Raw genomic sequence first — 21,351 nt, forward strand, 5'->3', positions numbered from 1 at the left:
GGTGCAGCTCCAGTAGCGGGGGCTCTCAGCCATGCAGCAAGAGAGGGAAACACTTGGGGAGAGTAGGGGAGACATGCAAGGGGCAGAGGAAGAGCGAGGAGCAGCTGGGGAGGCTCTTCTCACCAAAAGGGTAAGCAGGGGTAGGCGGGAAGAGGCAGTGGGGAAGGCACATTCCATTTTTTGGGTTTTTTTCTTTGGGGGCGCTCCAGCCTTTTCTTTTTTTTTTTTTTTTTTGCACTTTGGCGCTGCTCCGGACGTCTTTGGGGGGGGGGGGCGTTTGCGCTTAAGTGGGCTTTATTTATTTATTTTTGGGCGCTTCGGCGGCACTCCGGCCACTTTTTTTTTCTTTTTTGTGCTTCCGCGGCGCTCCGGATGCTTTTTTTTTTTTTTTTTGGCCTGGGGCAGCCGGAGCCACCTTACAATCGCGTTATAGCCGAATTCGTGTTATTGCAGGGCGCATTATAGCAGGGTTTCCTTGTACTAGTTCTGACTTTGTTGAGCAACTGTGTCTTCATGCCTAACAATAAAACTTAAAGAGAAACAAGATACTAGATTTTCTTTTCTGTAAGTCAAGTTTAAAAAAGGATGTTACTGCTAATGCATTACTGTGGCTTAACTAGCTAATCTTTCAACTCTGGAGGTTAAGATTCAAATTTTGGTAGTCATAGGTGAACATAGTCTTTTCTAAACCCTATTTATTCACATAACCCCTTGTTCCATTAATCCGGCAAGAGTCAAAGTGTCCAGTCAAGAGAAAGAGATGCCTGGAATAGCTGGTGAGAACTGAGTACTGGCAAAACAAGTTATAAAAAATACAGTGTCCCCGCTATGACTGCCTCAAGTTAGTAACATCAATCCTCACTTTTATGAGCACTCAAATTCATCTTTAAGTGTAAAAAAGATTTAGAAAAACTTTTAAAGTTTACAAGTGATAAGAATGGCCCTTAAACTTGACAGCCTTCAATTCCCGTAACACCAACTGGGGAAGCTGAATTCAGATAACGGAAAAAACTCAAGTGATTTATCATCTAAAATAAAGTTCCATGAAAATAAAATGTGTATACACACACATGCACTCCCATAAAATCTCTCTACTGGATTCAATAGGAGGAAGGGGGTGGGTGGAGTATTGCTGTTTGTATGCAAGTTGCAGTCTGTTTTGAAATACTCTTATCACTTCATAAAGGTTTGTTTTTTCAATAACTATTTTCTTCATATACAGATCATGTACAGGAGTTTGAGAGCACAATCTGAGACCCCAGCCAAGGTGCTCCACATCGCCACCAATCATACCAAATATGCCTATCTCTATTGGCAGCCATACATTCCTGGTGGCAAAGGAGGACAGGAGAAGGCTTTGAGTGCATAAGTGGTTGGGCTCAGAGGACTGGGAATGAAATTCTGTGCTATTTACAACTTGTACAATTCCATTAACTTCACAAGATAGTTGTGTGGAACAGAAGTCAGTGCAGTTTGGGGCTAAAGCAGAGAACCTTGCCTTTGAGGAGATGAGAGGGGAAAGAAGACGGAACTACTTTGTGGAAGTTTGAAGTATACTAGTTATATGTAGTTTAAAACTACTGAATGCCATGTGCCTAGGAAGGAAAAAAAATAGTTAAAGAAAAAACAAATTGGCATATAAAAAAAGTTATTTCAAAACAAATTCCAATTTAAAAATAGAAAAGTATTGTTCCTTCCACTCAATCTAATGGAGTTATTCCCTTCCTGTCCTTCGGCCTCAACATACAAGAATAGTGAACTTCCTACTATGCCTAATCCCACTGAACAGGCCTACTGGTAAGAATTATTCTTGAAGTAAGTATTTGTAGAATGAGACCCCTAACTTGTAATGCAGGAAATGGCTTCTTCATGTTCAAACTGTACAAATGATAAATATTTAAATTTCAAAATAAATGTCAATTTAGTATTTGAAAAAAGAATGGTGACTTTTGGAAAAACACAGAAGTTTTATTTTATGAAATTAAATGGATATCAAATTCAACCTACTCACAGTTCAGATATTATATAAGGACTAAAGATAAAGATTTATTAGCAGACTATCGGTATTAAATATTGCTGGCAAAGGAACTCATATGTTATAAATTAATTCAATCTAAAGGTGTAAACAAATACACATTCTGAATGATTCCACCACACTTTACAATATTGTGTATTCAGTTCATTTTGGGGGAGGAAAAGAAGTACCTACGTCACCATTTTCTTGTCTAAGAAATATTGGTCCTTTTTGGCTCCAATAACTCTGCGAAGCGAAACTTCCTCTTTATCAATCTTAAGAAAACAAAAAGGACAAATGTAACTGCCTGTGACAGTCATTTATGATTAACCCACAGTATTTACAGTATTTTCCACTAAGACTGAACCAAAAGAGAATTATTTTAATGAAGATTCAGATAACTAGGAAAGTATTCTAATGAGAAGATGTGTTTTCTAGAAATGTTTTTAAAACTTACTGGTAACCTGTTGTCTGAGTTGTCAAAAATAATTTCCACAAATGCTGAAATAACACGAGGACCTGTGCCTTCCTAAAGAAAAAAAAAGATATTTATTTTGGTTAGATTACTCCCTCTTTAAACTGATTTTTAAAATGTATATTTTTCTTGATTTCTCAAATACTCCAAAGTATTTATATACACATACTTATTTGATAATTTTCAAACTTACATTTCTGAAAATAAACTTGAGAAGTATACAGCTCAAAAGGTTGTATGTACATTGTGTCCTCTGTCTACAGTGCAGGAATTATATAAAATGTATAATTGTGTGCCAAAAGAGTATCAGATCCAGTTTTCTGCTGCACTGTTGTAGACATTTAATGAGGTTGAAGATATGGAACTCCAAATATTTTTTTAAAAAATCAAATACCAATAACATAGGTAATTTGTAGTACTGCAACTTTCTTGATTGACTGTATTAGGGAACAGTTAGGTCTATAACCTGGAAAGAACATTCCCTATTAAACACTGAAATGCATATGAGAATTTTATACTACTTACTTAGGAAATTAGTGGCTCCCGTGCCATGTTACAAAAAAGCAAATTATGTTAATTTAAAGCAAAATAACTTTTGCCAGGAGGCAGAGAGGAAAAAGTTGCTATGCACACTTTCAACAACAGCTATTTTTAAGTATTTGCATTTCAGTGAGTTGCCTACTTTACAACAACACAATACTTTAACACATATTACATCATTTTGTTTTGTTTTAAAGTATCTTCACTTACATGTAACAAAGCCAGTCTCTGCTCTGGGCGAAGATGACTAAACTCATCACTGAGGACAAACTGAATTGCTTTAATAAAAAGGAAAAAAAGTAGTAGTACAAAAGGTCTGTTTTTTCTTTTAAGAGCAGTACTCTGTATGTTTCTTTATAACCAAATTGTATCCTTCTTTAGTTCATATATTAAGAGTAATATGCAAGCATTAAATCACAGTGTCTCATTTTTTAAAATAAACTCTTCTTGGGTCCTGTCATTTGGCCTTGTCTATTTGGCCTTGCTCTGAAAAATGTTCCATTGTTGCCAACCCCAGAGCAATGAACTGCTGAAATAATAGTAATGTAAACAAGTATCTGAGAGCCAGCAGGATTTGTACCATGTCATGTAGACCTGCTTAGAGCAGGTTTAGAATACACAGTGCTTAAAAATCCAAGAGGCACTTGGAGCTTTGTATATACTAATACTACCACCATAGCTGCTATCAGTCGAGCAACACTGGTGTTAGAAAAGGTGATAAATATTTCCAAAAAAGCCACATGTAGATGTAGCCTCGAGATAGCATAAGCAATCTACACTATATTGCTAGTCCCACACGTTACAGTCAAAAATGATAAAGCACAATGGGGAAGCATCACAACTGCCAAAGACTCACAGAAGAGCTACCTGAGCTTACCTAAAATACTCTGTGTCATATAAAAACAAACACCAGACAACTTAGAATTTACTCAGTTAAAAGTGTTAAAGAAAGTCGCTGGTACTACACTTGCCTGATTGTCCCTATCTTCCTATTTTTAAAGATTTCCCCACCCCTGCCCTCATTTTGCAATGTAAAAGACACACACAAGGGAAACTGAATATTAAATAAGTGCATAATATAAAACTGGAAAAAAAAAAGTTTATGGTTTTTCAGTCACAGTCATTTAGTTGTTATATGTAGCAACAGTAATACGTACCATAGAAAAAGTTACTTTTCCCAGATCCATTTCTTCCCACTAAATATGAAAGGTAATAAAGTTATAAATTCAGAAGTTTTCAGGAATTTAAATAAATTAAGTAAGTGGTATGGCAATACATTAAACTTCGGCAATGAATTTAAGAATCCAACTTTAGTAGATCTAGACAAAATACAACCTTCTAGGAATCAAATCACCTTCTAGCAGGATGGATCAGGGAGTCATTACCTGAACAAGACAGAATGGCACCTAACCCCACTTCCCTCCTGCCCCACAACAGAGACATTACTGTGATCTACAAAACCTATGAAAGAGCATTTTATACCCAAAACAGTTATGATATTAAATCAATCCGGATTATCATCATCATTCGCCGTATTTTTAATACTAACTTTTGGCCAGGTTACATCAGTTTTAACTCTGGATACATTTCTTAGATCCCTCAGTTTAAATCCCTCATATTTTACAAGAGTAGATTTATGTTTATATGCTGAGACTGATTCCACACACAACATATTTAAGTCCTCACCTTGTCAGTTGCAAAGAAAGGAATGCATCAGCAAGAAGAGTACAGCTTTAATTATATTTCAAGTATCAAAACTATTGGTATAAGCCAACAGGTTTACACCAATACACATACAATAGTTTCATATAATCAAATCAACACCTGTGAATATTCCCATCACATTGATATGATATTTTAAAAGAGAAATAATGGTAAGACTATATTTTTCTTTTAAAAACAAACATTGTCTGGATGATTTTTTTTTTTTAAACTCTCATTGAAGTGAGACTCAAGATGCATGTGACATGAGCAGGCACAGTGACATTTTACATGCAACTATGTCAATACACTTCCATTCTCACCTACGGTTACAGTTTGGTTACAGAGCCTCTATTGACCACACTTAAATTAATGTTGTAGTTTTATTACGTAGCTGAAAATTCACTGACAACTAAAGAAAAAAAAATCAGTACTTGAATGGAAAATGACTAAGAATTTATTTTCTTAAACAACTAGAATCACTGAATAACTAAATAAGATGGGTTAGTGAGGGCTGGAGCAGTTTGATGGGAAAAACTACACACAACTCTGAAAGGACTAAATATTCCTATTTAAAACAGCAAAAAGGGAAATGAAAACCAACTCATATTTACAACTCAACACAAAGGGACAAATGTGCTTTGGAAGTTTTACTTTGAAATAACTGAGGAGTTAAACTAACGTACAGTACATGATCAATCATCCAGTAGAAGTGATTGGTTATATAGTAAAATTACTAATAAAACATTAAGAATTATATAATTTTAAACATACAGTACTCCAATGGTATGAAATTATTTTCTCAGAAGTAAAGTAAGAGAAAACCATTGCTAACTGCCCTGTACTGCTCTAAAGGAAACCAGTGTTTACCAATCAACAAAAACAACTGCATTTGAAAATTACACTTGACTATCAGATGACAATTTATATAGCTAAATGTAAACAATTAACACTTAAGAATGCAGTTTGATTGGGGATTTTTTTAAGCCAGCATTGTTCTGTGACCTGTTGCAAATAACTGTATTTTAGTTACATGTTAGGAACATAATGGGGAAAATAAATAAAAACTTGTTCCAATTTGAAGACAGGTGGTATCCTTAAATGTTTTCTATGAACAAATGGTGTAAATAATTATCCCTCTTTTATAATTAGTCACAGTACATGCAGTTCTTAAAGATAATCTGTATAACTCAGCCCTTTAAATATACAATTAAATTACCAACAGCTCATTTCTGCTAGATTTTGCACTTTGGTATACATTAACACTTGAAGCATTAAACATTATTTGACCACAATATTACTACTCATTTTTTGACATTTTTCTTTCAAGTCTGTCAGTTTTAAGTGGCAGAATATGTAACACCCCTCAAAGTATTTTAATCAAGCTGAACCTTAGGAGGTATCACCTGACATCCAGAATATAATTCATGAGACACAGTTCTTCAAGTATTCTGCAACCCTGATCCTACAACAAGTTCCATGAACCCCTGTGTCTGTGTGGAGCCTCACTGACTGCAATGGAGCTCTGCACAGGTGGAGGGGTCAGCCCATATACTAAATCTTATTGCAAGATTAGAGCCAAAGAACAGTCATTATGGCAAAATTAAAATTAAATTATCTGTAAATCATAATAATTCTATTTGTTGCAAGTAGAAAGGGTCCTGTAATACTGGAGAGAACAGTTTCAAATTTAGTCAATATGTACACAACTGCCTCTGAAATCTGAAGGGCTATCAAAAATCATAAAGACCCCTGACTTGACCCTTGATCAAAAATAATGAGGTAATGCTAGTTCACACTGTAATATGTTTATAACAACTTACCAATGACATTGTGTTTTGAACTGAAAGGATCTACAATAGTTTGATCTCTGTAGCTTCGAAATCCCTGAATGATCACCTGAGGGATAAACAAATTAAATAATCTTAAAAATCAAGGAAACTACCATATATACTCGTTCATAAGCCAATTTTTTTTTAGTAAAAAAGGGAAGCATCAGAGACAGGGTAGTTAGTGTGTGTTTGTTTTTTTAAAGAGGTACAAGATTTTAAATTTGTAACTCAAATAAATAGGTTTCTATTTTTTTTAAATCACAATACATATAGTCATTTTTCATTCCAGTCCTGCAGTTCAGATCCAAGTACATTTTCAGAAATTAAGGGTGAGGTTTAAAAAAAAAAAATTTTTAACCCCAATATTAGTTTATGAGTAGCTTTTTTTGTATCACAGAAGATACACTTGTACACATCTAGGTCAAAGAATAATAAGGAAATAATAAGGAAATATTCAAATAAACTCAATCTTGCTGTCACAGCATAAAGCAACACGAATGGATGTACTTACAATGACAGATTAGAGTAAAAAAAAGTAAAGGGCTCAGCTCTAGCAGGACAGGAATTTTTTTTTAAGTTAATTTCATACCCCAATCAGCATATTTAGCATAAGAGTGCAACTTGCAAGCTCTAAGTAGAGCAGTGGCTGCATGTAAAAATTATAGATAGCAGACCTATTTCTATGTAGGAAGTAGACAAACATGCTCAGTAAGCTTTTTCAGTGTGTAGTGCTAAAACTAGTGAGCAAGATCAAAACCTCTCAACGTTAAGCAGTCTGCCAGTTTCAAATGGAAAAAAATGAGTCTTCCTTTTCTACCATTTATGTTAACCTTTTTGTGAAAATGTACAAACTATTGCTCATTATTTACATGGTGCTAATAGTCCAAGTATTTTCCAGACAGGAAGAAAATGTATAGGACAAATGAGCTCATTTGTCCTAATGAGCTCACCTAATACACACGCACAAAAACTACAGGAAAGGGATTAACTGAAGGTGAGAGACAAATCAGTAAATTCAGAAATATCTCTCAGATATATTAGAGAGATACGGTGGGAGCAGTAATATCTTTTATTGAACGAACTGCTGGTGAAGAGACAAGCTTTCGCTGCACAGAACAGTTCTCCAGGTCTGGGAAAAGTACTCAGATTGTTAAGCATAAGTACGTAACATATACTCTAAAGGACCATTCAAGTTGAAGTATCCTGTTAACAGCCCCGCAGTCATAGGACAAAAAAGGGAGTTAATAGTTTACAGATTATTGTAATAAACCATAAATCCAGTGTCTTTATTAATCCCATGATTTTTAGTGTCTACCAGAGAGTTATGAATTTAAGTTCCCAGGCTCATCTTTTGAAGATGTTGTGCAGGTTTCCTTTGAGGATGAGAAATGAGAGGTCAGATACAGAGTGATCATTTTGTGAAAAGTATTTGCCCACAGGTGACATGGTGCTTTTGTCTTATATTTCTCTGCGAGTTCATTAAAGTGCATACTAATTGTCTGGTTTCACCCACACATTTGTTATGGGGACATTTAGTGCAAATGTTATGATAGGCATGTATAGGATCTTGAAAGGTGTATTATGGGAGTAGGGGATAGTGATCATTGTAGCAATGTAGATATGTCTGCGAGTTTTACATCTGCTGTTCTAGCAGGGGTCTGGTGCTCCTCTGAGTTGATGGGTCCTAGTTTGTGGGGACCTTGCTTCTGATGATGAGCTGGGCAAGGTTGGGGGTTCTCTGAAGGCCAAACGAGGAGGTTAAGGAAAGATTTCTTTCAGGATGCAGTCCTCATCAAGTATGGGTTGTAAATGTTTAATGATAACCTGTATGGATTCAAGCATGGAGTGATAGGTGACAATTAGGAGTATGCGGACAGAGGATTTTTTTCCTCCTGTATTCAAGCAGGTTCTCTTGGGGTATTTGGATGGCCCATTCCATGATGAAATCTACTTTTCTGGTGGAATGTCCTTGTTTGGTGACAGTATTTTAAGTATGTTACAGTGTGTATTGCAGACTTTCTCCTTGGAGCTTATTCTGTGGTATCTCAGGGCCAGGCTGTAGATGGCAGATTTTCATCATGAATGGCCCCTTAGGAGGTCTGTTAATTACTTATGATAAACAATGTGTTCCATCTTCTATTTAGCTGTGCCACTCTGGGCTTGTCTACACTGGTCCGCTAAAATCAGCGTGGCTGCGATCGATGCAGCGGTATCGATTTAGTGGGTCTGGTGAAGACACGATAAATCAATGGGAAAGCACTCTCCTGTCAACTTCAGTACTCCGCCTTCCCGAAAGGCGGAAGCTAGGTCGGCAGGAGAACATCTCCTGCCAACATAACATGGTGCAGACATGCATTCGGACAATGTAAGCTACGTCGCTGGGGGGGGGGCGGGGGGTGATCTTTTCATGCCCCTGAACGACGTAACTTACATCAACTTAAGCGGCAATGTATACCTCTGAATACCTTTCCTAAACCTGAAGAAAAGCTTTAGAGGGGTAGCCGTGTTAGTCTGGTTCTGTAGAAGCAGCAAAGAATCCTGTGGCACCTTATAGACTAACAGAAGTTTTGCAGCATGAGCTTTCGTGGGTGAATACCCACTTCTTCGGATGCAAGCAGTGGAAATTTCCAGGGACAGGTGTGTATATATAAGCAAGCAAGAAGCAAGCTTGCTTCTTGCTTGCTTATATATACACACCTGTCCCTGGAAATTTCCACTGCTTGCATCCGAAGAAGTGGGTATTCACCCACGAAAGCTCATGCTGCAAAATTTCTGTTAGTCTATAAGGTGCCACAAGAAAAGCTTTGTGTAGCTAAAAAGCTCACCTTTTTTGGACCAATTTCTACAGGTGAAGGACATTACTTCACCCACCTTGTCTCTCTAATATCCTGGAACCAACACAGCTAACACAACACAACAAACCTCAGATACACTGTCAGTTCCGCATTTTTTTTCGTTGGGTGTAGCAGAGATTTCAGTCTGGTAAGCTAAAGTAAAATATAGTGCATAGGGTATTTGTATCTTAAAACTGGCTCTGCATACCAGAAAAAACTCAGCTAGCTTTTGTAGTAGGTGTCTATCTCAAGCAAACCCCTCCGATTACAAAAGAACATAAGAACGGCCATACTGGGTCAGACCAAAGAGCCAACTAGCCTAGTCTCCTGTCTTCCGACAGTGACCAATGCCTGGTGCTTCAGAGGGAATGAACAGAACAGGTAATCATCAAGTGATCCATCCCGTCACCCATTCCCAGCTTCTGGCAAACAGAGGCTAGGGACACCATCAGGAGATTCCTTCAACTCTCCCCAGTAAGGAAGACATTTCTGCCTAATACAAAACTGGGGTGAAGTGAGAGACAAAAAGGAGGGAATGAGGAAAAACTATATAATCTACTTTAAAAAAAAACTACATTTCTCCAGACTAGTTTTTAGTAAGAATACTTGTAGGAGAAACAGCGCTGGTATTGTCTTCATCTTCCTCCCTCTAGCTTATTCCCCCAATTGAAGCCATGTTATTGTGAAAATTGTAATTGTCTCTCAAATAGGTAATTATAACTATGTGTAGGAGCTAGGGTGGCCAGATGTCCAGTTTTTGACCAGAAAGTCCAGTCGAAAAGGGAACCTAATAGTGTCCGGTCAGCACGGTAACCAGCTTCTGCTGCCAGAGAGCGGGAAGAGCAGCAGCTGCTGCTGGAGCCTGGAGGAGCACACAGGAATGGCTCCAGAGGAGAGGGATACCGGAAGCTCCTAAGTCCTGCCCCAAGCACGGCTCTCCCTCCACCACCCTGCCCCGGTCAACCCACCCCAGAGCCCTGCTCAGCTGGCAAAGGGAAGGAGGTGGAGAGAGGCAGCAAGTGAAGGTGGGGAAGAGAAGCAGGGGGCAGGGCAGGTTCCAGTGCTCAGTGTCTGATTTTCACAAATTAGGCCTTGGCTACGCTGGCGCTTTACAGCGCTGCAACTTTCTCGCTCAGGGGTGTGAAAAAACACACCCCTGAGTGCAGCAAGTTAAAGCGCTGCAAAGCGCCAGTGTAAGCGCGGCTCCCGCGGCAGTGCTGTACGGCTGTAAGTGTAGCCATACCCTTAGAAAGTTGGTCACCCTAGTAGGAACAGATGAGCTATTAAACATCAATATTGTTTTCCTACTAATATTCTCACTGCTGAAGGAAGAAATAGATTATATAAGCAAAACTGCTTCTAAGCGGAATAGTTTTGTTGGCATCTTCCTTTCCAGTATTCTGACCCCAGCATCCCTGCGTATTTATTCAAAATTGATAAAAAGCACCTATTCTGGGACTTAGGCACCATACAGACAATCATCAAAAACACACACAAACTCATGATATTAAAAAGACTAGAAAAATCCTCTCGACTTGCCAAAACAACCTTTCCCTCTACTACAAAACCCCCATTCAAATTCTGCCCCTGAAAAATCCTGATAAAATACAATAAATGCTGCAAAGCTCATGTATTCTGTTATGATATAGATATTTAGGCCTGTCTGCAAAGGCCTATACTTTAAGAATTTAAGTGTATTCTTATCACTTAGCTAGTTATAGAGGTATAAAAGAAAGAATTAAAATCACTCTCTGTATGTGTAAGGGCCTTTTTTTACTGAGACAGTCTGAGGCCTGGTTTTTAGGCTAAGGCCTTCTAAGCAGCAGAGGCAGCCATAAACTGGGAAGTGTATGGTCACATTCTTACATTTCAAAATTAGTTACATTGAAATAAGGTGCAATTGGGCTGTTAGAAATACAATCCTGTCCTGATATTTCTATCAGCTTAAAAGAAAGGGAAGAGCCTAGAAGATGTAAAAGGAAACTTAGTTTGATAGCATTCTGTCTGGCAAGAACTTACTTATCAATAGCTGGGATGTAAAATTCTTATTTTTGTACTGTTCTATTAATGTAGTCTTCACTTCCCTATTGTTTGTCTGCATAATCTCTGTCTGTAATTGTTTCTGTCTGCTGTATAATTAATTTTGTTGGGTGTAAACCAATTAAGGTGGTGGGATATAATTGGTTAAATAACCATGTTACAATATGTTAGGATTGGTTAGTTAAATTTTAGTAAAATAATTGGTTACGGTATAGCTAAGCAGAACTCAAGTTTTACAATATAGTCTGCAGTCAATCAGCAAGTAAGGGGGGAATGGGAACAGGGACTGGGGGTGGGGGAACTGGGATCATATTTTGCTAAGGGGGGGAATGGGAACAGGAACAGAGACACAGGCAAGGCTCTGTGGTGTCAGAGCTGGGAAGGGAGACACTAAGGAAGGAAACTGGAATTATGCTTGCTGCAAGTTCACCCCAATAAACATTGAATTGTTTGCACCTTCAGACTTCGGGTATTGTTGCTCTCTGTTCATGTGAGAAGGACCAGGGAAGTGAGAGGGTGAAGGAATAACCCCCTAACATCTTGGTGTCGTTGACTCGGATGCGTTGCATCAGATAGGTGAGTGGTAGCCTGTAAGTCCCCCTACACAACAGTCCGTGCAGCTGCTTGGAGGGGGTATAGCAAACTCTCATGATGGTAGTTGCAGGTTCTGGCAAGCCGGGTAAAGGATTTTTTGGATAAATGGATAAGAAAGAACCAGAGCCTATATCAGGTGTAGGGGTCAGCCTGGGATGAGATTAAAAAGGAAATGGAGGAAGTGTTAGGGGACCCAGAGGGATGGGGGGTGGCTGAGGAGCCCACCCTCCTTTGGTATATGGGTAGTAGAAGAAGGTCCCTGCCCAGGGACTGAATGCCTTCCAGGGAAAAGAGGCACTTCAGTCCACTTGTGAGAGGTTTGAAGTAAGGGCAGAATTATGGGAAGCTGCCAGTAATCTTTCAAGTTTGGTGCTGTTTCAGCAGGGGCTGCTGAAGGGTTGTAAAGTAGTTAGGGGTGGTTAAAGATAATTTGGCACAACAGGGTTTAAAATCAGAAGCAGAGTTAACAGACCACCTTTAGAGACAGGAGCTGGGACTTGGTCCTGGGGAAGTGGAGGGGAAAAAAAAAAAGGTTCCAAAGTGAAAAATGGCTGGGTTTGCAGGAGCAGGTAACAACCCCCACTCTTCTCCCAGAGTCAGGATGAGAACCTGGGGGTAAGGGTTCCCAACTGTTTCAACCCAGGGAGCCTACTCTTGGTTCAGAGCTAACTATATCCTTTTCTTCTTTTCCTTCTTCTTTCTCTGTTTACTTAATTTGTTGCTGGTAGCCTGTACTTTAAACTGACCTAACAAACTTTACTGGTTTCTTTCCACCTCTTCCCCGTCCTTTCCCCCTGCCTTTCCACACTTTTGTTTTTCTGAAGTTTTAATGGAGAGTACTTTGGATACTTATGTGAAATGTTTTTGGTTTTTTGTTTTGTTTTGTTTGGGACAAAGTATGATGGAGGTCTGCTGTATTCCACTGGAATTTTTGGAGTAAAAGATCCATGGGTAACCATGGAGACAAATGTTTTACCAGGGAAGTGAGAGGGTGAAGGAATAAGCCCCCTAACATATTCCAGTAGCACCTAAAGGCCCCATTGTGCTATGAACTGTACAAACATATAATAGACACTCTGCTACTCCCAAAAGCGTATAGTCTTAATAGACAAGACAAAGAATTGGATAGACAGGGGAGGGAAGAGAATGGCCTAATTCATTCTTTAATTATTTTTTTTTACGGCTCTGTCAAACAGCAGGGGTAAGTCTGAGTTCATGAATCAAGGACCCTTCATGGAAAACAATTCTTGTTTAAACTCATGTGCTATAAGCTTGGATACGTCAGATGATTACAACTCCACTGATATCACATAAAGTGAAGCAATCTCTAAGGCAGACAGGACCCAACACATATAGGGGCTTAGAGGTTAAAACCAAAACTTCACAAGAAATCAGATAGCTGGCCCTCTCACAGAGTCAAATTTATTCTTCATCTGCAGAGCACAAACACCATACATCACTACTGGCAACTATAGCTAGTTATCTGGATATCCAGAAAAACTGGTGATAGCAGACCACTTAGGGTATGTCCATACTACCCGCCCGGGTCGGCGGGTAGCGATCGACTTTTCGGAGTTCGATATATCGCGTCTCATCTAGACGCGATATATCGAACTCCGAACGCGCTCCCGTCGACTCCGGAATCCACCACCGCAAACGGCGGTGGCGGAGTCGACGGGGGAGCCGCGGACTTCGATCCCGCGGCGTCTGGACGGGTAAGTAGTTCGAACTAAGGTAGTTCGAGTTCAGCTATGCTATTCGCGTAGCTGAACTTGCGTACCTTAGTTCGATCCCCCGCCCCCCCCCTAGTGTAGACCAGGCCTAAGTTGCAAACCTGAGAAACAGCATATACCCTTCATTCAGGAAAAATGATACAATCTTGACATTCCTCTGGTTCCATCTCTCAGTGTATAAAGTCTTCTAGGGGTTAATACACAGACATTCAGGCTTCAATCACTATTAGGCACGAGTAAGTCACTTTCTCAATCAAGCTAATATTCTCCCACATACTAAGACACCATAGCCAATACCTCCTTATTAACAGCCCCATACAAAATGGGAAGGGGAGAAGTAACAAAATGGAATCCTCACACAACAGATCCCTCAGGGAAGATGGGAAATAGCTCAGTACTAACTACTCTTTCGCCCACCTCAAAAAGAAAGAAATGTAGCCACTAAACATCACATGTCCCTGTGCTAGGGTAACAAGTGAAACACCACCACCTCATGGTCATCAGTTGCAAAGCTAAGTGATAGATCTGAAATATTTTTTTATAAGGAAGGATGTGGACAAACTGGAGAGAGAGAGCACCAAAAATAATTAAAGGTCTAGAAAACATGACCTATGAGGGAAGATTGAAGAAATTGGGTTTGTTTAGTCTGGAAAAGAGAAGACAGAGGGGTCATGATAACAGTTTTCAAGTACATAAAAGGTTGTTACAAGGAGGAGGAATAAAAGTTGTTTTTCTTAGCCTCTGAGGATAGGACAAGAAGCAATGGGCTTAAATTACAGCAAGGGCGGTTTAGGCTGGACATTAGGAAAAAGTTCCAAACTGTCAGGGTGGTTAGGCACTGGAATAAATTGCCTAGGGAGGTTGTGGAATCTCCATCATTGGCTATTTTTAAAAGCAGGTTAGACAAACACCAGTCAGGAATGGTCTCAATACTTAGTCCTGCCTTGAGTGCAGGGGACTGGACTAGATAACCTCTTGAGGTCCCTTCCAGTTCTATGATTGAAAGGTCATACTCAAAGAGTAATTATCAATGGTTTGCTGTCAAACTGACATTGTATCTAGTAGGGTCCCAAAGTGGTCAGTCCTGCATCCAGTAGTAGTTAATATTTTATTAATGACTTGAATCATGGATTGGAGAGTATGCTTATAAAATTTGCAGATTACACCAAACTGGGAGAGATTGCTAGCAAGCACTTTGCAAAACAGCATTAGAATTCAAAACAACCTCAACAGATTAGAGAACTGGTCAGAAATCAACAAAATGAAATGCAGTAAAGTGCAAAGAATTACATTTGTGCATCTCATTTTTCCTTTTTAATTACAAAATGGGGAGTAATGGGCTAGGTGGTAGTACTGCTGTAAAGGATCTGGGGATTCCAGGGGATCACAAATTGAACATGAATCATTGTGATACAGTTGCAAAAAAGGCTATCATCATTCTGGAGCATATTAACAGAAGAGTTGTATGTAAGACCCCTTCTATCAGCACTGGTGAGGCCTCAGCTGGAGTACTGTGTCCAGTTCTGGGTACCACACTTTGGGAAAGGTGCATATAAATTGGAGAGAGAGTCCAGAGGGGAGCAACCAAAATGATAAAAGGTTTAGAAAACCAGACCTACAAGGAACGGTTTAAAAAAACTGGGCATGTTTACTCTTGAATTTTATTAACCCAGTTAGTTTGGTTTTAGAGCTAAGGACTCCAGGTTTTGCTGGATTTGCCTAGTAAACCATCTGCCCCCTACCCCCTAAAAAGATTTGAGACAGGGCAATAACTGAAGAATTTCTCAGTCTGAACAGATGGTTTTAATGAGAAAAGGCCTCAACAGTTTTTTCTGAAAGAAGTGGGTTTATCTTGCACTCCTGAATGGAGAGTTTGACAAACAGCAGCAATGATTCCAGCACCTCTTAATGTCCTTCAGACAAGAGAAGTCTTGGCCCACAAATCTCCCAACCAGCACCAGATCCTCAGTGAGTGACACTAGCAGACACTCAAATACAAAACACATTGTTTGTTACCTCCAAACAATACTTGGTTCCCAATTAGGGTATGTCTAGAATAGGATTTTTTTTTAAGATGGTTAAAATTATTAGCTAGTATATTTTGTAAAAATCCACCTTTTATCTTAGGCTAGCATATTTTGGAAGAATAACTCCAATCTAGTATCAGAGGGATAGCCGTGTTAGTCTGGATCTGTAAAAGCAGCAAAGAATCCTGTGGCACCTTATAGACTAACAGACGTTTTGCAGCATGAGCTTTCGTGGGTGAATACCCACTTGCATCTGAAGAAGTGGGTATTCACCCACGAAAGCTCATGCTACAAATCGTCTGTTAGTCTATAAGGTGCCACAGGATTCTTTGCTGCTTTTACAACTCCAATCTAGACATCCAGCTACTTTATCTGTGAAGTAATCTGAAAACTCTACAATATTGAGAAACATTCACTGTCATCAAACTGACTAACCAAGTTATTTGCCATCTGGAATAATTTCCTGATCAAGACTCTGTTGACACTATAGGGGAAGCACAAATATTCTCAGGGGTCCCCAACGCAGTGCCACCAAAATGCCACCAAGAAGTGGCAACATCAAGCGCTACTGCCAAAATCCTGCCAAATTTCGGTGACGACACCTCTTGATGACGCTCCTTCACGGCGGCACTTTGGCCGCGATGCCTCTTGATGTTGCCGCTTCACAGCGGCATTTCAGCGGCTGCTTGTCCAGCGCTCGCCCCACGGAAAAGGTTGGGGACCACTGCTTTAGCTCTTGCAGAAGATTTCAATCACTGTCATACTCAGAATAGAACTTGTCACCAGTACGCCTCACACTGAGGCTTCATACACCTCTATTTTCAAGGGCCTGAATGATTTTGCTCCCACTAACATCTGATGTTCTTTCCTCAATGTCTGCCTCCTCTTCACCCTTAGCTTTGTACCCTTCTTTTAAACTGCCCTCACCTGAAGAAGAGCTCTGTGTAAGCTCGAAAGCTTCTCTCTCTCACACCCACAAAAGCTGATCCAATAAATCAGCAGTTCTCAATCAGGGGTCCTGGCCCCGAGCAGGATTTGAGGGGATCCTCTAAGCAAGGCTGGCATTAGACTCACTGGGGTCCAGGGCAGAAAGCCAAAGCCCCACCGTGCAGGGCTGAAGCCCGGGGCCCCGAGCCCTGCCATCTGGGGCTGAAACCAAAGCCTGAGCGACTTAACTTCGTGCCCCTCCCATGGCAGGGCCCTGTTTGCTACCCCCTAACACCAGCCCTGGCTTTTATAGGCACAGGTGAGCCATGGAGTTTTTAATAACATTTTGGGTGGGCTTCAAAAAAAGGTTGAGAACCCCTGCAATAAATGACATTATCCCACCCACCTTGTCTACCCACCACACCTGGCGCAGCTGGCCATATCTGGGCCACCTGGCATCCTCCTTATCCCTTCAAAGGCACATTTTGTGGGGTCGCCCCGTCCCCTCTCTCTTTATTTACACAGACCTTACGGAGTTTTTTGGAGAGGGGAAGGGCTGCGCTCTGGGCCCAGGTACAATTCCCACCCGCCCCACGCTTCCCACCAGCCCTGCCTGCGGGGGGGGGTGTGCAGGGGGGGGGTGCCGAGCAGGTGTGCAGCAGGCGCTGAATGGAGCCAAGCGGGCTTTGGCACCCGGCGGGGCCCCGCCGGCAGAACACACGGGGGGGGGCTCCTCCCCGAGGGCAGGGCCTGGAGACACTCTCCCCTGCCCCCACAACAGGGCCCAGCGTTCCCCCCAGAGCCGCTCACCCCAGGTAGGGCCCGGGCCCCGCCGCCCCCGGCTCCCCAGGCCAGACCCTCTCCCCGGCAGGGGGGCGGCGCGGAGCCCCCCGCCTTACCTGTTTGATGTACATGTCTCCGGAGGATGGGGGCGGCTGCTGCCCCCCGCCGCGCTCGGCCTCCTTCGCCTCACGGCGCCCGCCTCGCTCCCCGCCTCCTCGCGGCGCGGCAGCCGGAGCCCGCCCGTCAGCCCCCACACACACAAAATGGCGGCGGAGCCGCCTCCCCTCGGAGCGGACCACTCGGGATGTGGAGCGGGGGGGGCAGGGCCGTGGGGGCCACCGCAGCGAAGGTTCGGGGGGTGCCGCTCACTCACACCCAAGGGCTGCGCTCCCGTCCCAGCCCCGCGCTGGGAAGCGAGCGAGTGGACACTCCACGTCCGCTCCTCACCCCCCCCCCACGGCTGCGATAGGTGGTGCCGCCCGCTAGGGGGAGGGTTGGGCGCCAAAGGCAAGTGCGGGCGGAGCGGGGGAAGCAGCGGGGGGGGGGGTGTCCCGAGAGAAGGGGGACGGAGCTAGGGGTTGGGTGGGGAGGTGGCAGGAGATGGCTGTAGGGGAGGGTTCCCCTAGGGGGCTCTATGGGCTGGGAGTGGCTCCTTAGTAGCTCCCCCTAAGGAAACCCTATGGGATGGCAGGTGGAGCCTATGGGGGGCAAAATGAATGGGGGCTTGGCAGGGGGGTGGCTGTATGGGAGGGTTCCCACAGGGGGCGCTATGAGATGGGGTCGTAGGGGGATGGCTGTATGGGAGGGTTCCCATAGGGGACACTATGGGTGGGGGCTTGGCAGGGGGATGGCTGTATGGGAGGGTTCCCATAGGGGACACTATGGGGTAGGGGAGTGGCAGGGGCATGGCTGTATGGGAAGGCTCTGATGGGGGGGTGGCAATAATAAGCAGGCAGTAGCACTCCTGGGTATTATATCTTGTTAGAAGTAAACTCAACGTTTGACAAAAATGGGGCACATTAAAGGCACTTGACTGCCTCAGTTGCTACTAAAAGCTAGCAGTGAACTGAAGAATGTGACTAGAGTGTTAACATTGGTATGGGAGCAAATGGTATGGGTTAGTTATAGCTTGTCATGTCTATGAAGTTTCACTCAATGGAAAAAACAAACAAAAAATGAGTTTCAGCATAAATGTTATCTAAGGATTGCATACTGCTTCCCAGGTCTCTGAGCACCATCAATGTAAATTCAATAGCAATAGCCAAGTCCATAGCAAACAACAGGGAGTCTCTGCCACTTCTCCTTTGCTATGAAAGCTTTGCACACAGCTGCCTTAAAATGTATTTTAAAAAATTGAGTATCCACTGTTGAAAACTACACTTGTTTCATTACAGTGGGTACAAAATGAGTCCAAGTGGCACATGTGGCTGTAGAAGGACAGAGACAACTCACATTTGATACAATGGAAGAGTACATACTAGGAGTGTTGGGTTAAACAGAAGTCTGCAAATACACATCGTAAAGTGTCTAGGGAACAGGATGCAAAGAATGTTGCTGAGGTGTTCAGTGGAATATCTACAAGCCACTGTATCTCCACCAGGTTGTAGGAACCTTCCAGTCAGTGGTTGCAGGTTTGTATAATTTTTGGTGGTGCCCAGATCGGGTCCAAGGCCCATGCCCCCACCTTGTAAGCAGATATATTTTTTAAAATATGTAAAAATGGACTGGAAACAGTAAGCATTTAACAGTGCTATTGTGCAATATAAGGAAACTATCTTAAATTATTTAAGAATCTCAACTTTATTAATACTCTTGAATATGGAAACAACTAAGCACTCTTGGATCAATAACCCTCAAAGCAAAAAAACTCTAATTCTCTATTGTACTCTAACCATGTAAATTGTAATAGCCAAGACTGATGAAAACTCCTTTTCTTATCTTTTAGATTTGCCGCATCTTTCTTTTGATTAGCTTCAGGTTGCAAGCTGGGTGTCAAACTCAGGCCGTCATCTGATGAATTATGCTTTTGTTCTTTTTCTCTGGGTAACTAAAGAATTCATCCATTGTTGATAATTATGATTCTATGATTACACAAAATTAATGGGGTGGTTGAGGGGTTTGGAGTATGGGAGAAGGCTCAGGGTAGGGCAGAGGGTTGGGGTGCGGGGGTGAGGGATGCAGGGTCGGGCCAGGGATGAGGGATTCACCGTGCAGGAGGGGGCTCCGGATGGGGGCAGAGGGTTGTGGTGTGGAGGGGTGAGGGCAGGGATGAGGAGTAGGACATTTCTTTCCTTTCCTAGGCTGAAGAGCAGGCAGAACTGGATAATTGGCATGGCTGTGCAGAGCATTACTACTGGGGATGTACACTGTTGTTGTTTTAACTATTATACAAATATTTCAGCCTGGTAACCAAGATGAAAGGAATCTAAGAGGGTAAAGCTTCATTAATGTGCACAGAGAGGTAATTGTGAAACTCTATTATTGGGGACATGGCTAGCCTGAAAGCCATATATTGTAAACAAGTATTTCTGTACCTATTTATGACTCTCTCACAGTCTATGCATCTTTTATCTTGGACAATGATAATCAGTTAAAGTGCTTCCAAGTTCTCAGTGCTGTAATGTTTGGGTTGCGAATACTTAATGGAATTTTGTCCTCACTGTAAAACCAGTGTTTTCAATGGAATTTAAAAGAATAACGGAGGGGACGACCTGTTTGTGGATCTTAAGGGTTTCTTTTTATATAACTAATTTTTTAGATTAAGTGGAGTTGTCACCTTACTAAGGGCTTGTCCACACTGGGGTTTCACACTTAGAAACTGTGCCACACAAGTCTTGGTTAACTGGGCATGGATTGTCTACACTAGGGTCTTGCACAAATGCAGCTATGTTGGTGTAAAATAACCCAGTGCAGACAAGGCCTACAAGTCAGACAGTCTAGCACTCACAGCAATGCACCCTCAGAACTCCTTTAAAGAACAAAGGAAAGAAATGCCAACTCCTCAGCAAAGAATGGGGCTGGGGATGAGGGGTTCATGGTGCAGGAGGGGGCTCAGGGCTGGGGCTGAAGGTTGGGGTGAGGGCTCTGGCTGGGGGTGCAGGCTTTGGGGTGGGGCTGGGCCAGGCATGAGGAGTTCAAACTTTGGGCTGCTGCTCAGGAGGTCCAAACAGGATAAACTCCCTTGGAGTTGCCTGCCGAGGGGGGGCGGGGAGGAGGGAATGCTGCTATGCCACTGTGCCTCCTCCCTCCACAGACCCAGCAGTCAGCCTGCCGCTGGCACCACTGCCTTAGCCGGCAGCAGCCAGCAAGTGAGTACAGCACACAGTGCAGGGGGCAGCCACCCAGGGCACAGGTGAGGCAGAGATGCTAGGGGAGGCATGTAGGGGCAGCAGGCGGGACCAGGGGACGTTCCCGGGGAGGCGTGTGGGGGGCAGCAGGTGGGAGACTTGGCCCCGAACATTGGTGGAGCCGGAGCCCTGAATTTGCTGGAGCACAGGCACCATGGGCCCATACAACTCGCCACCCCAGCTTCCAGTCCTTTATAACATTCCATTTCTGGGGTTAAGGCTTCAACCTATCCTGTCTGATTTAATGTCTCTGGAAAGTGATGCAACACCTCACAAACTGACATTTGTTTCCTGCAAGTTTAAACACTTTAAAAGGCTTTAGAATCCTTTCCACTCCTACTAGATGTTCCTCCTGTGTTTTATGGAAATAAATGAAGCCATTTAAGTTCATGAGGATGTCTTCATTTCTCTGAACTTGGGCTAGACCATTTACTACCCTCTGAAACATCCCTGCTGCATTCATGCATCTGAAAAGCTCAGTACTGTGTTGTCTTCTCCGTCCTC

At 42.3% G+C, this 21,351-nt stretch overlaps 1 protein-coding gene across 1 annotated transcript in view; it reads right to left on the bottom strand.

Annotated features, from left to right (window-relative positions):
- Window positions 1-17,750, bottom strand: part of SMC3 (structural maintenance of chromosomes 3) — a 51,013-nt gene extending 33,263 nt beyond the window's left edge. The window contains exons 1-6 of the mRNA XM_045024457.1: window positions 17,617-17,750; window positions 6,554-6,629; window positions 4,187-4,225; window positions 3,240-3,307; window positions 2,472-2,543; window positions 2,210-2,289 (exon numbers count right to left, since the gene is read on the bottom strand). Coding sequence (XP_044880392.1) covers window positions 2,210-2,289; window positions 2,472-2,543; window positions 3,240-3,307; window positions 4,187-4,225; window positions 6,554-6,629; window positions 17,617-17,631 — 350 coding nt within the window. The 5' untranslated portion in view covers window positions 17,632-17,750. The remainder of the gene's footprint in view (window positions 1-2,209; window positions 2,290-2,471; window positions 2,544-3,239; window positions 3,308-4,186; window positions 4,226-6,553; window positions 6,630-17,616) is intronic.
- Between the last annotated feature and the right edge of the window lie 3,601 nt (window positions 17,751-21,351).

The sequence above is a fragment of the Mauremys mutica genome, chromosome 7 (assembly GCF_020497125.1).
Source record: "Mauremys mutica isolate MM-2020 ecotype Southern chromosome 7, ASM2049712v1, whole genome shotgun sequence".
NCBI lineage: Eukaryota > Metazoa > Chordata > Testudines > Geoemydidae > Mauremys > Mauremys mutica.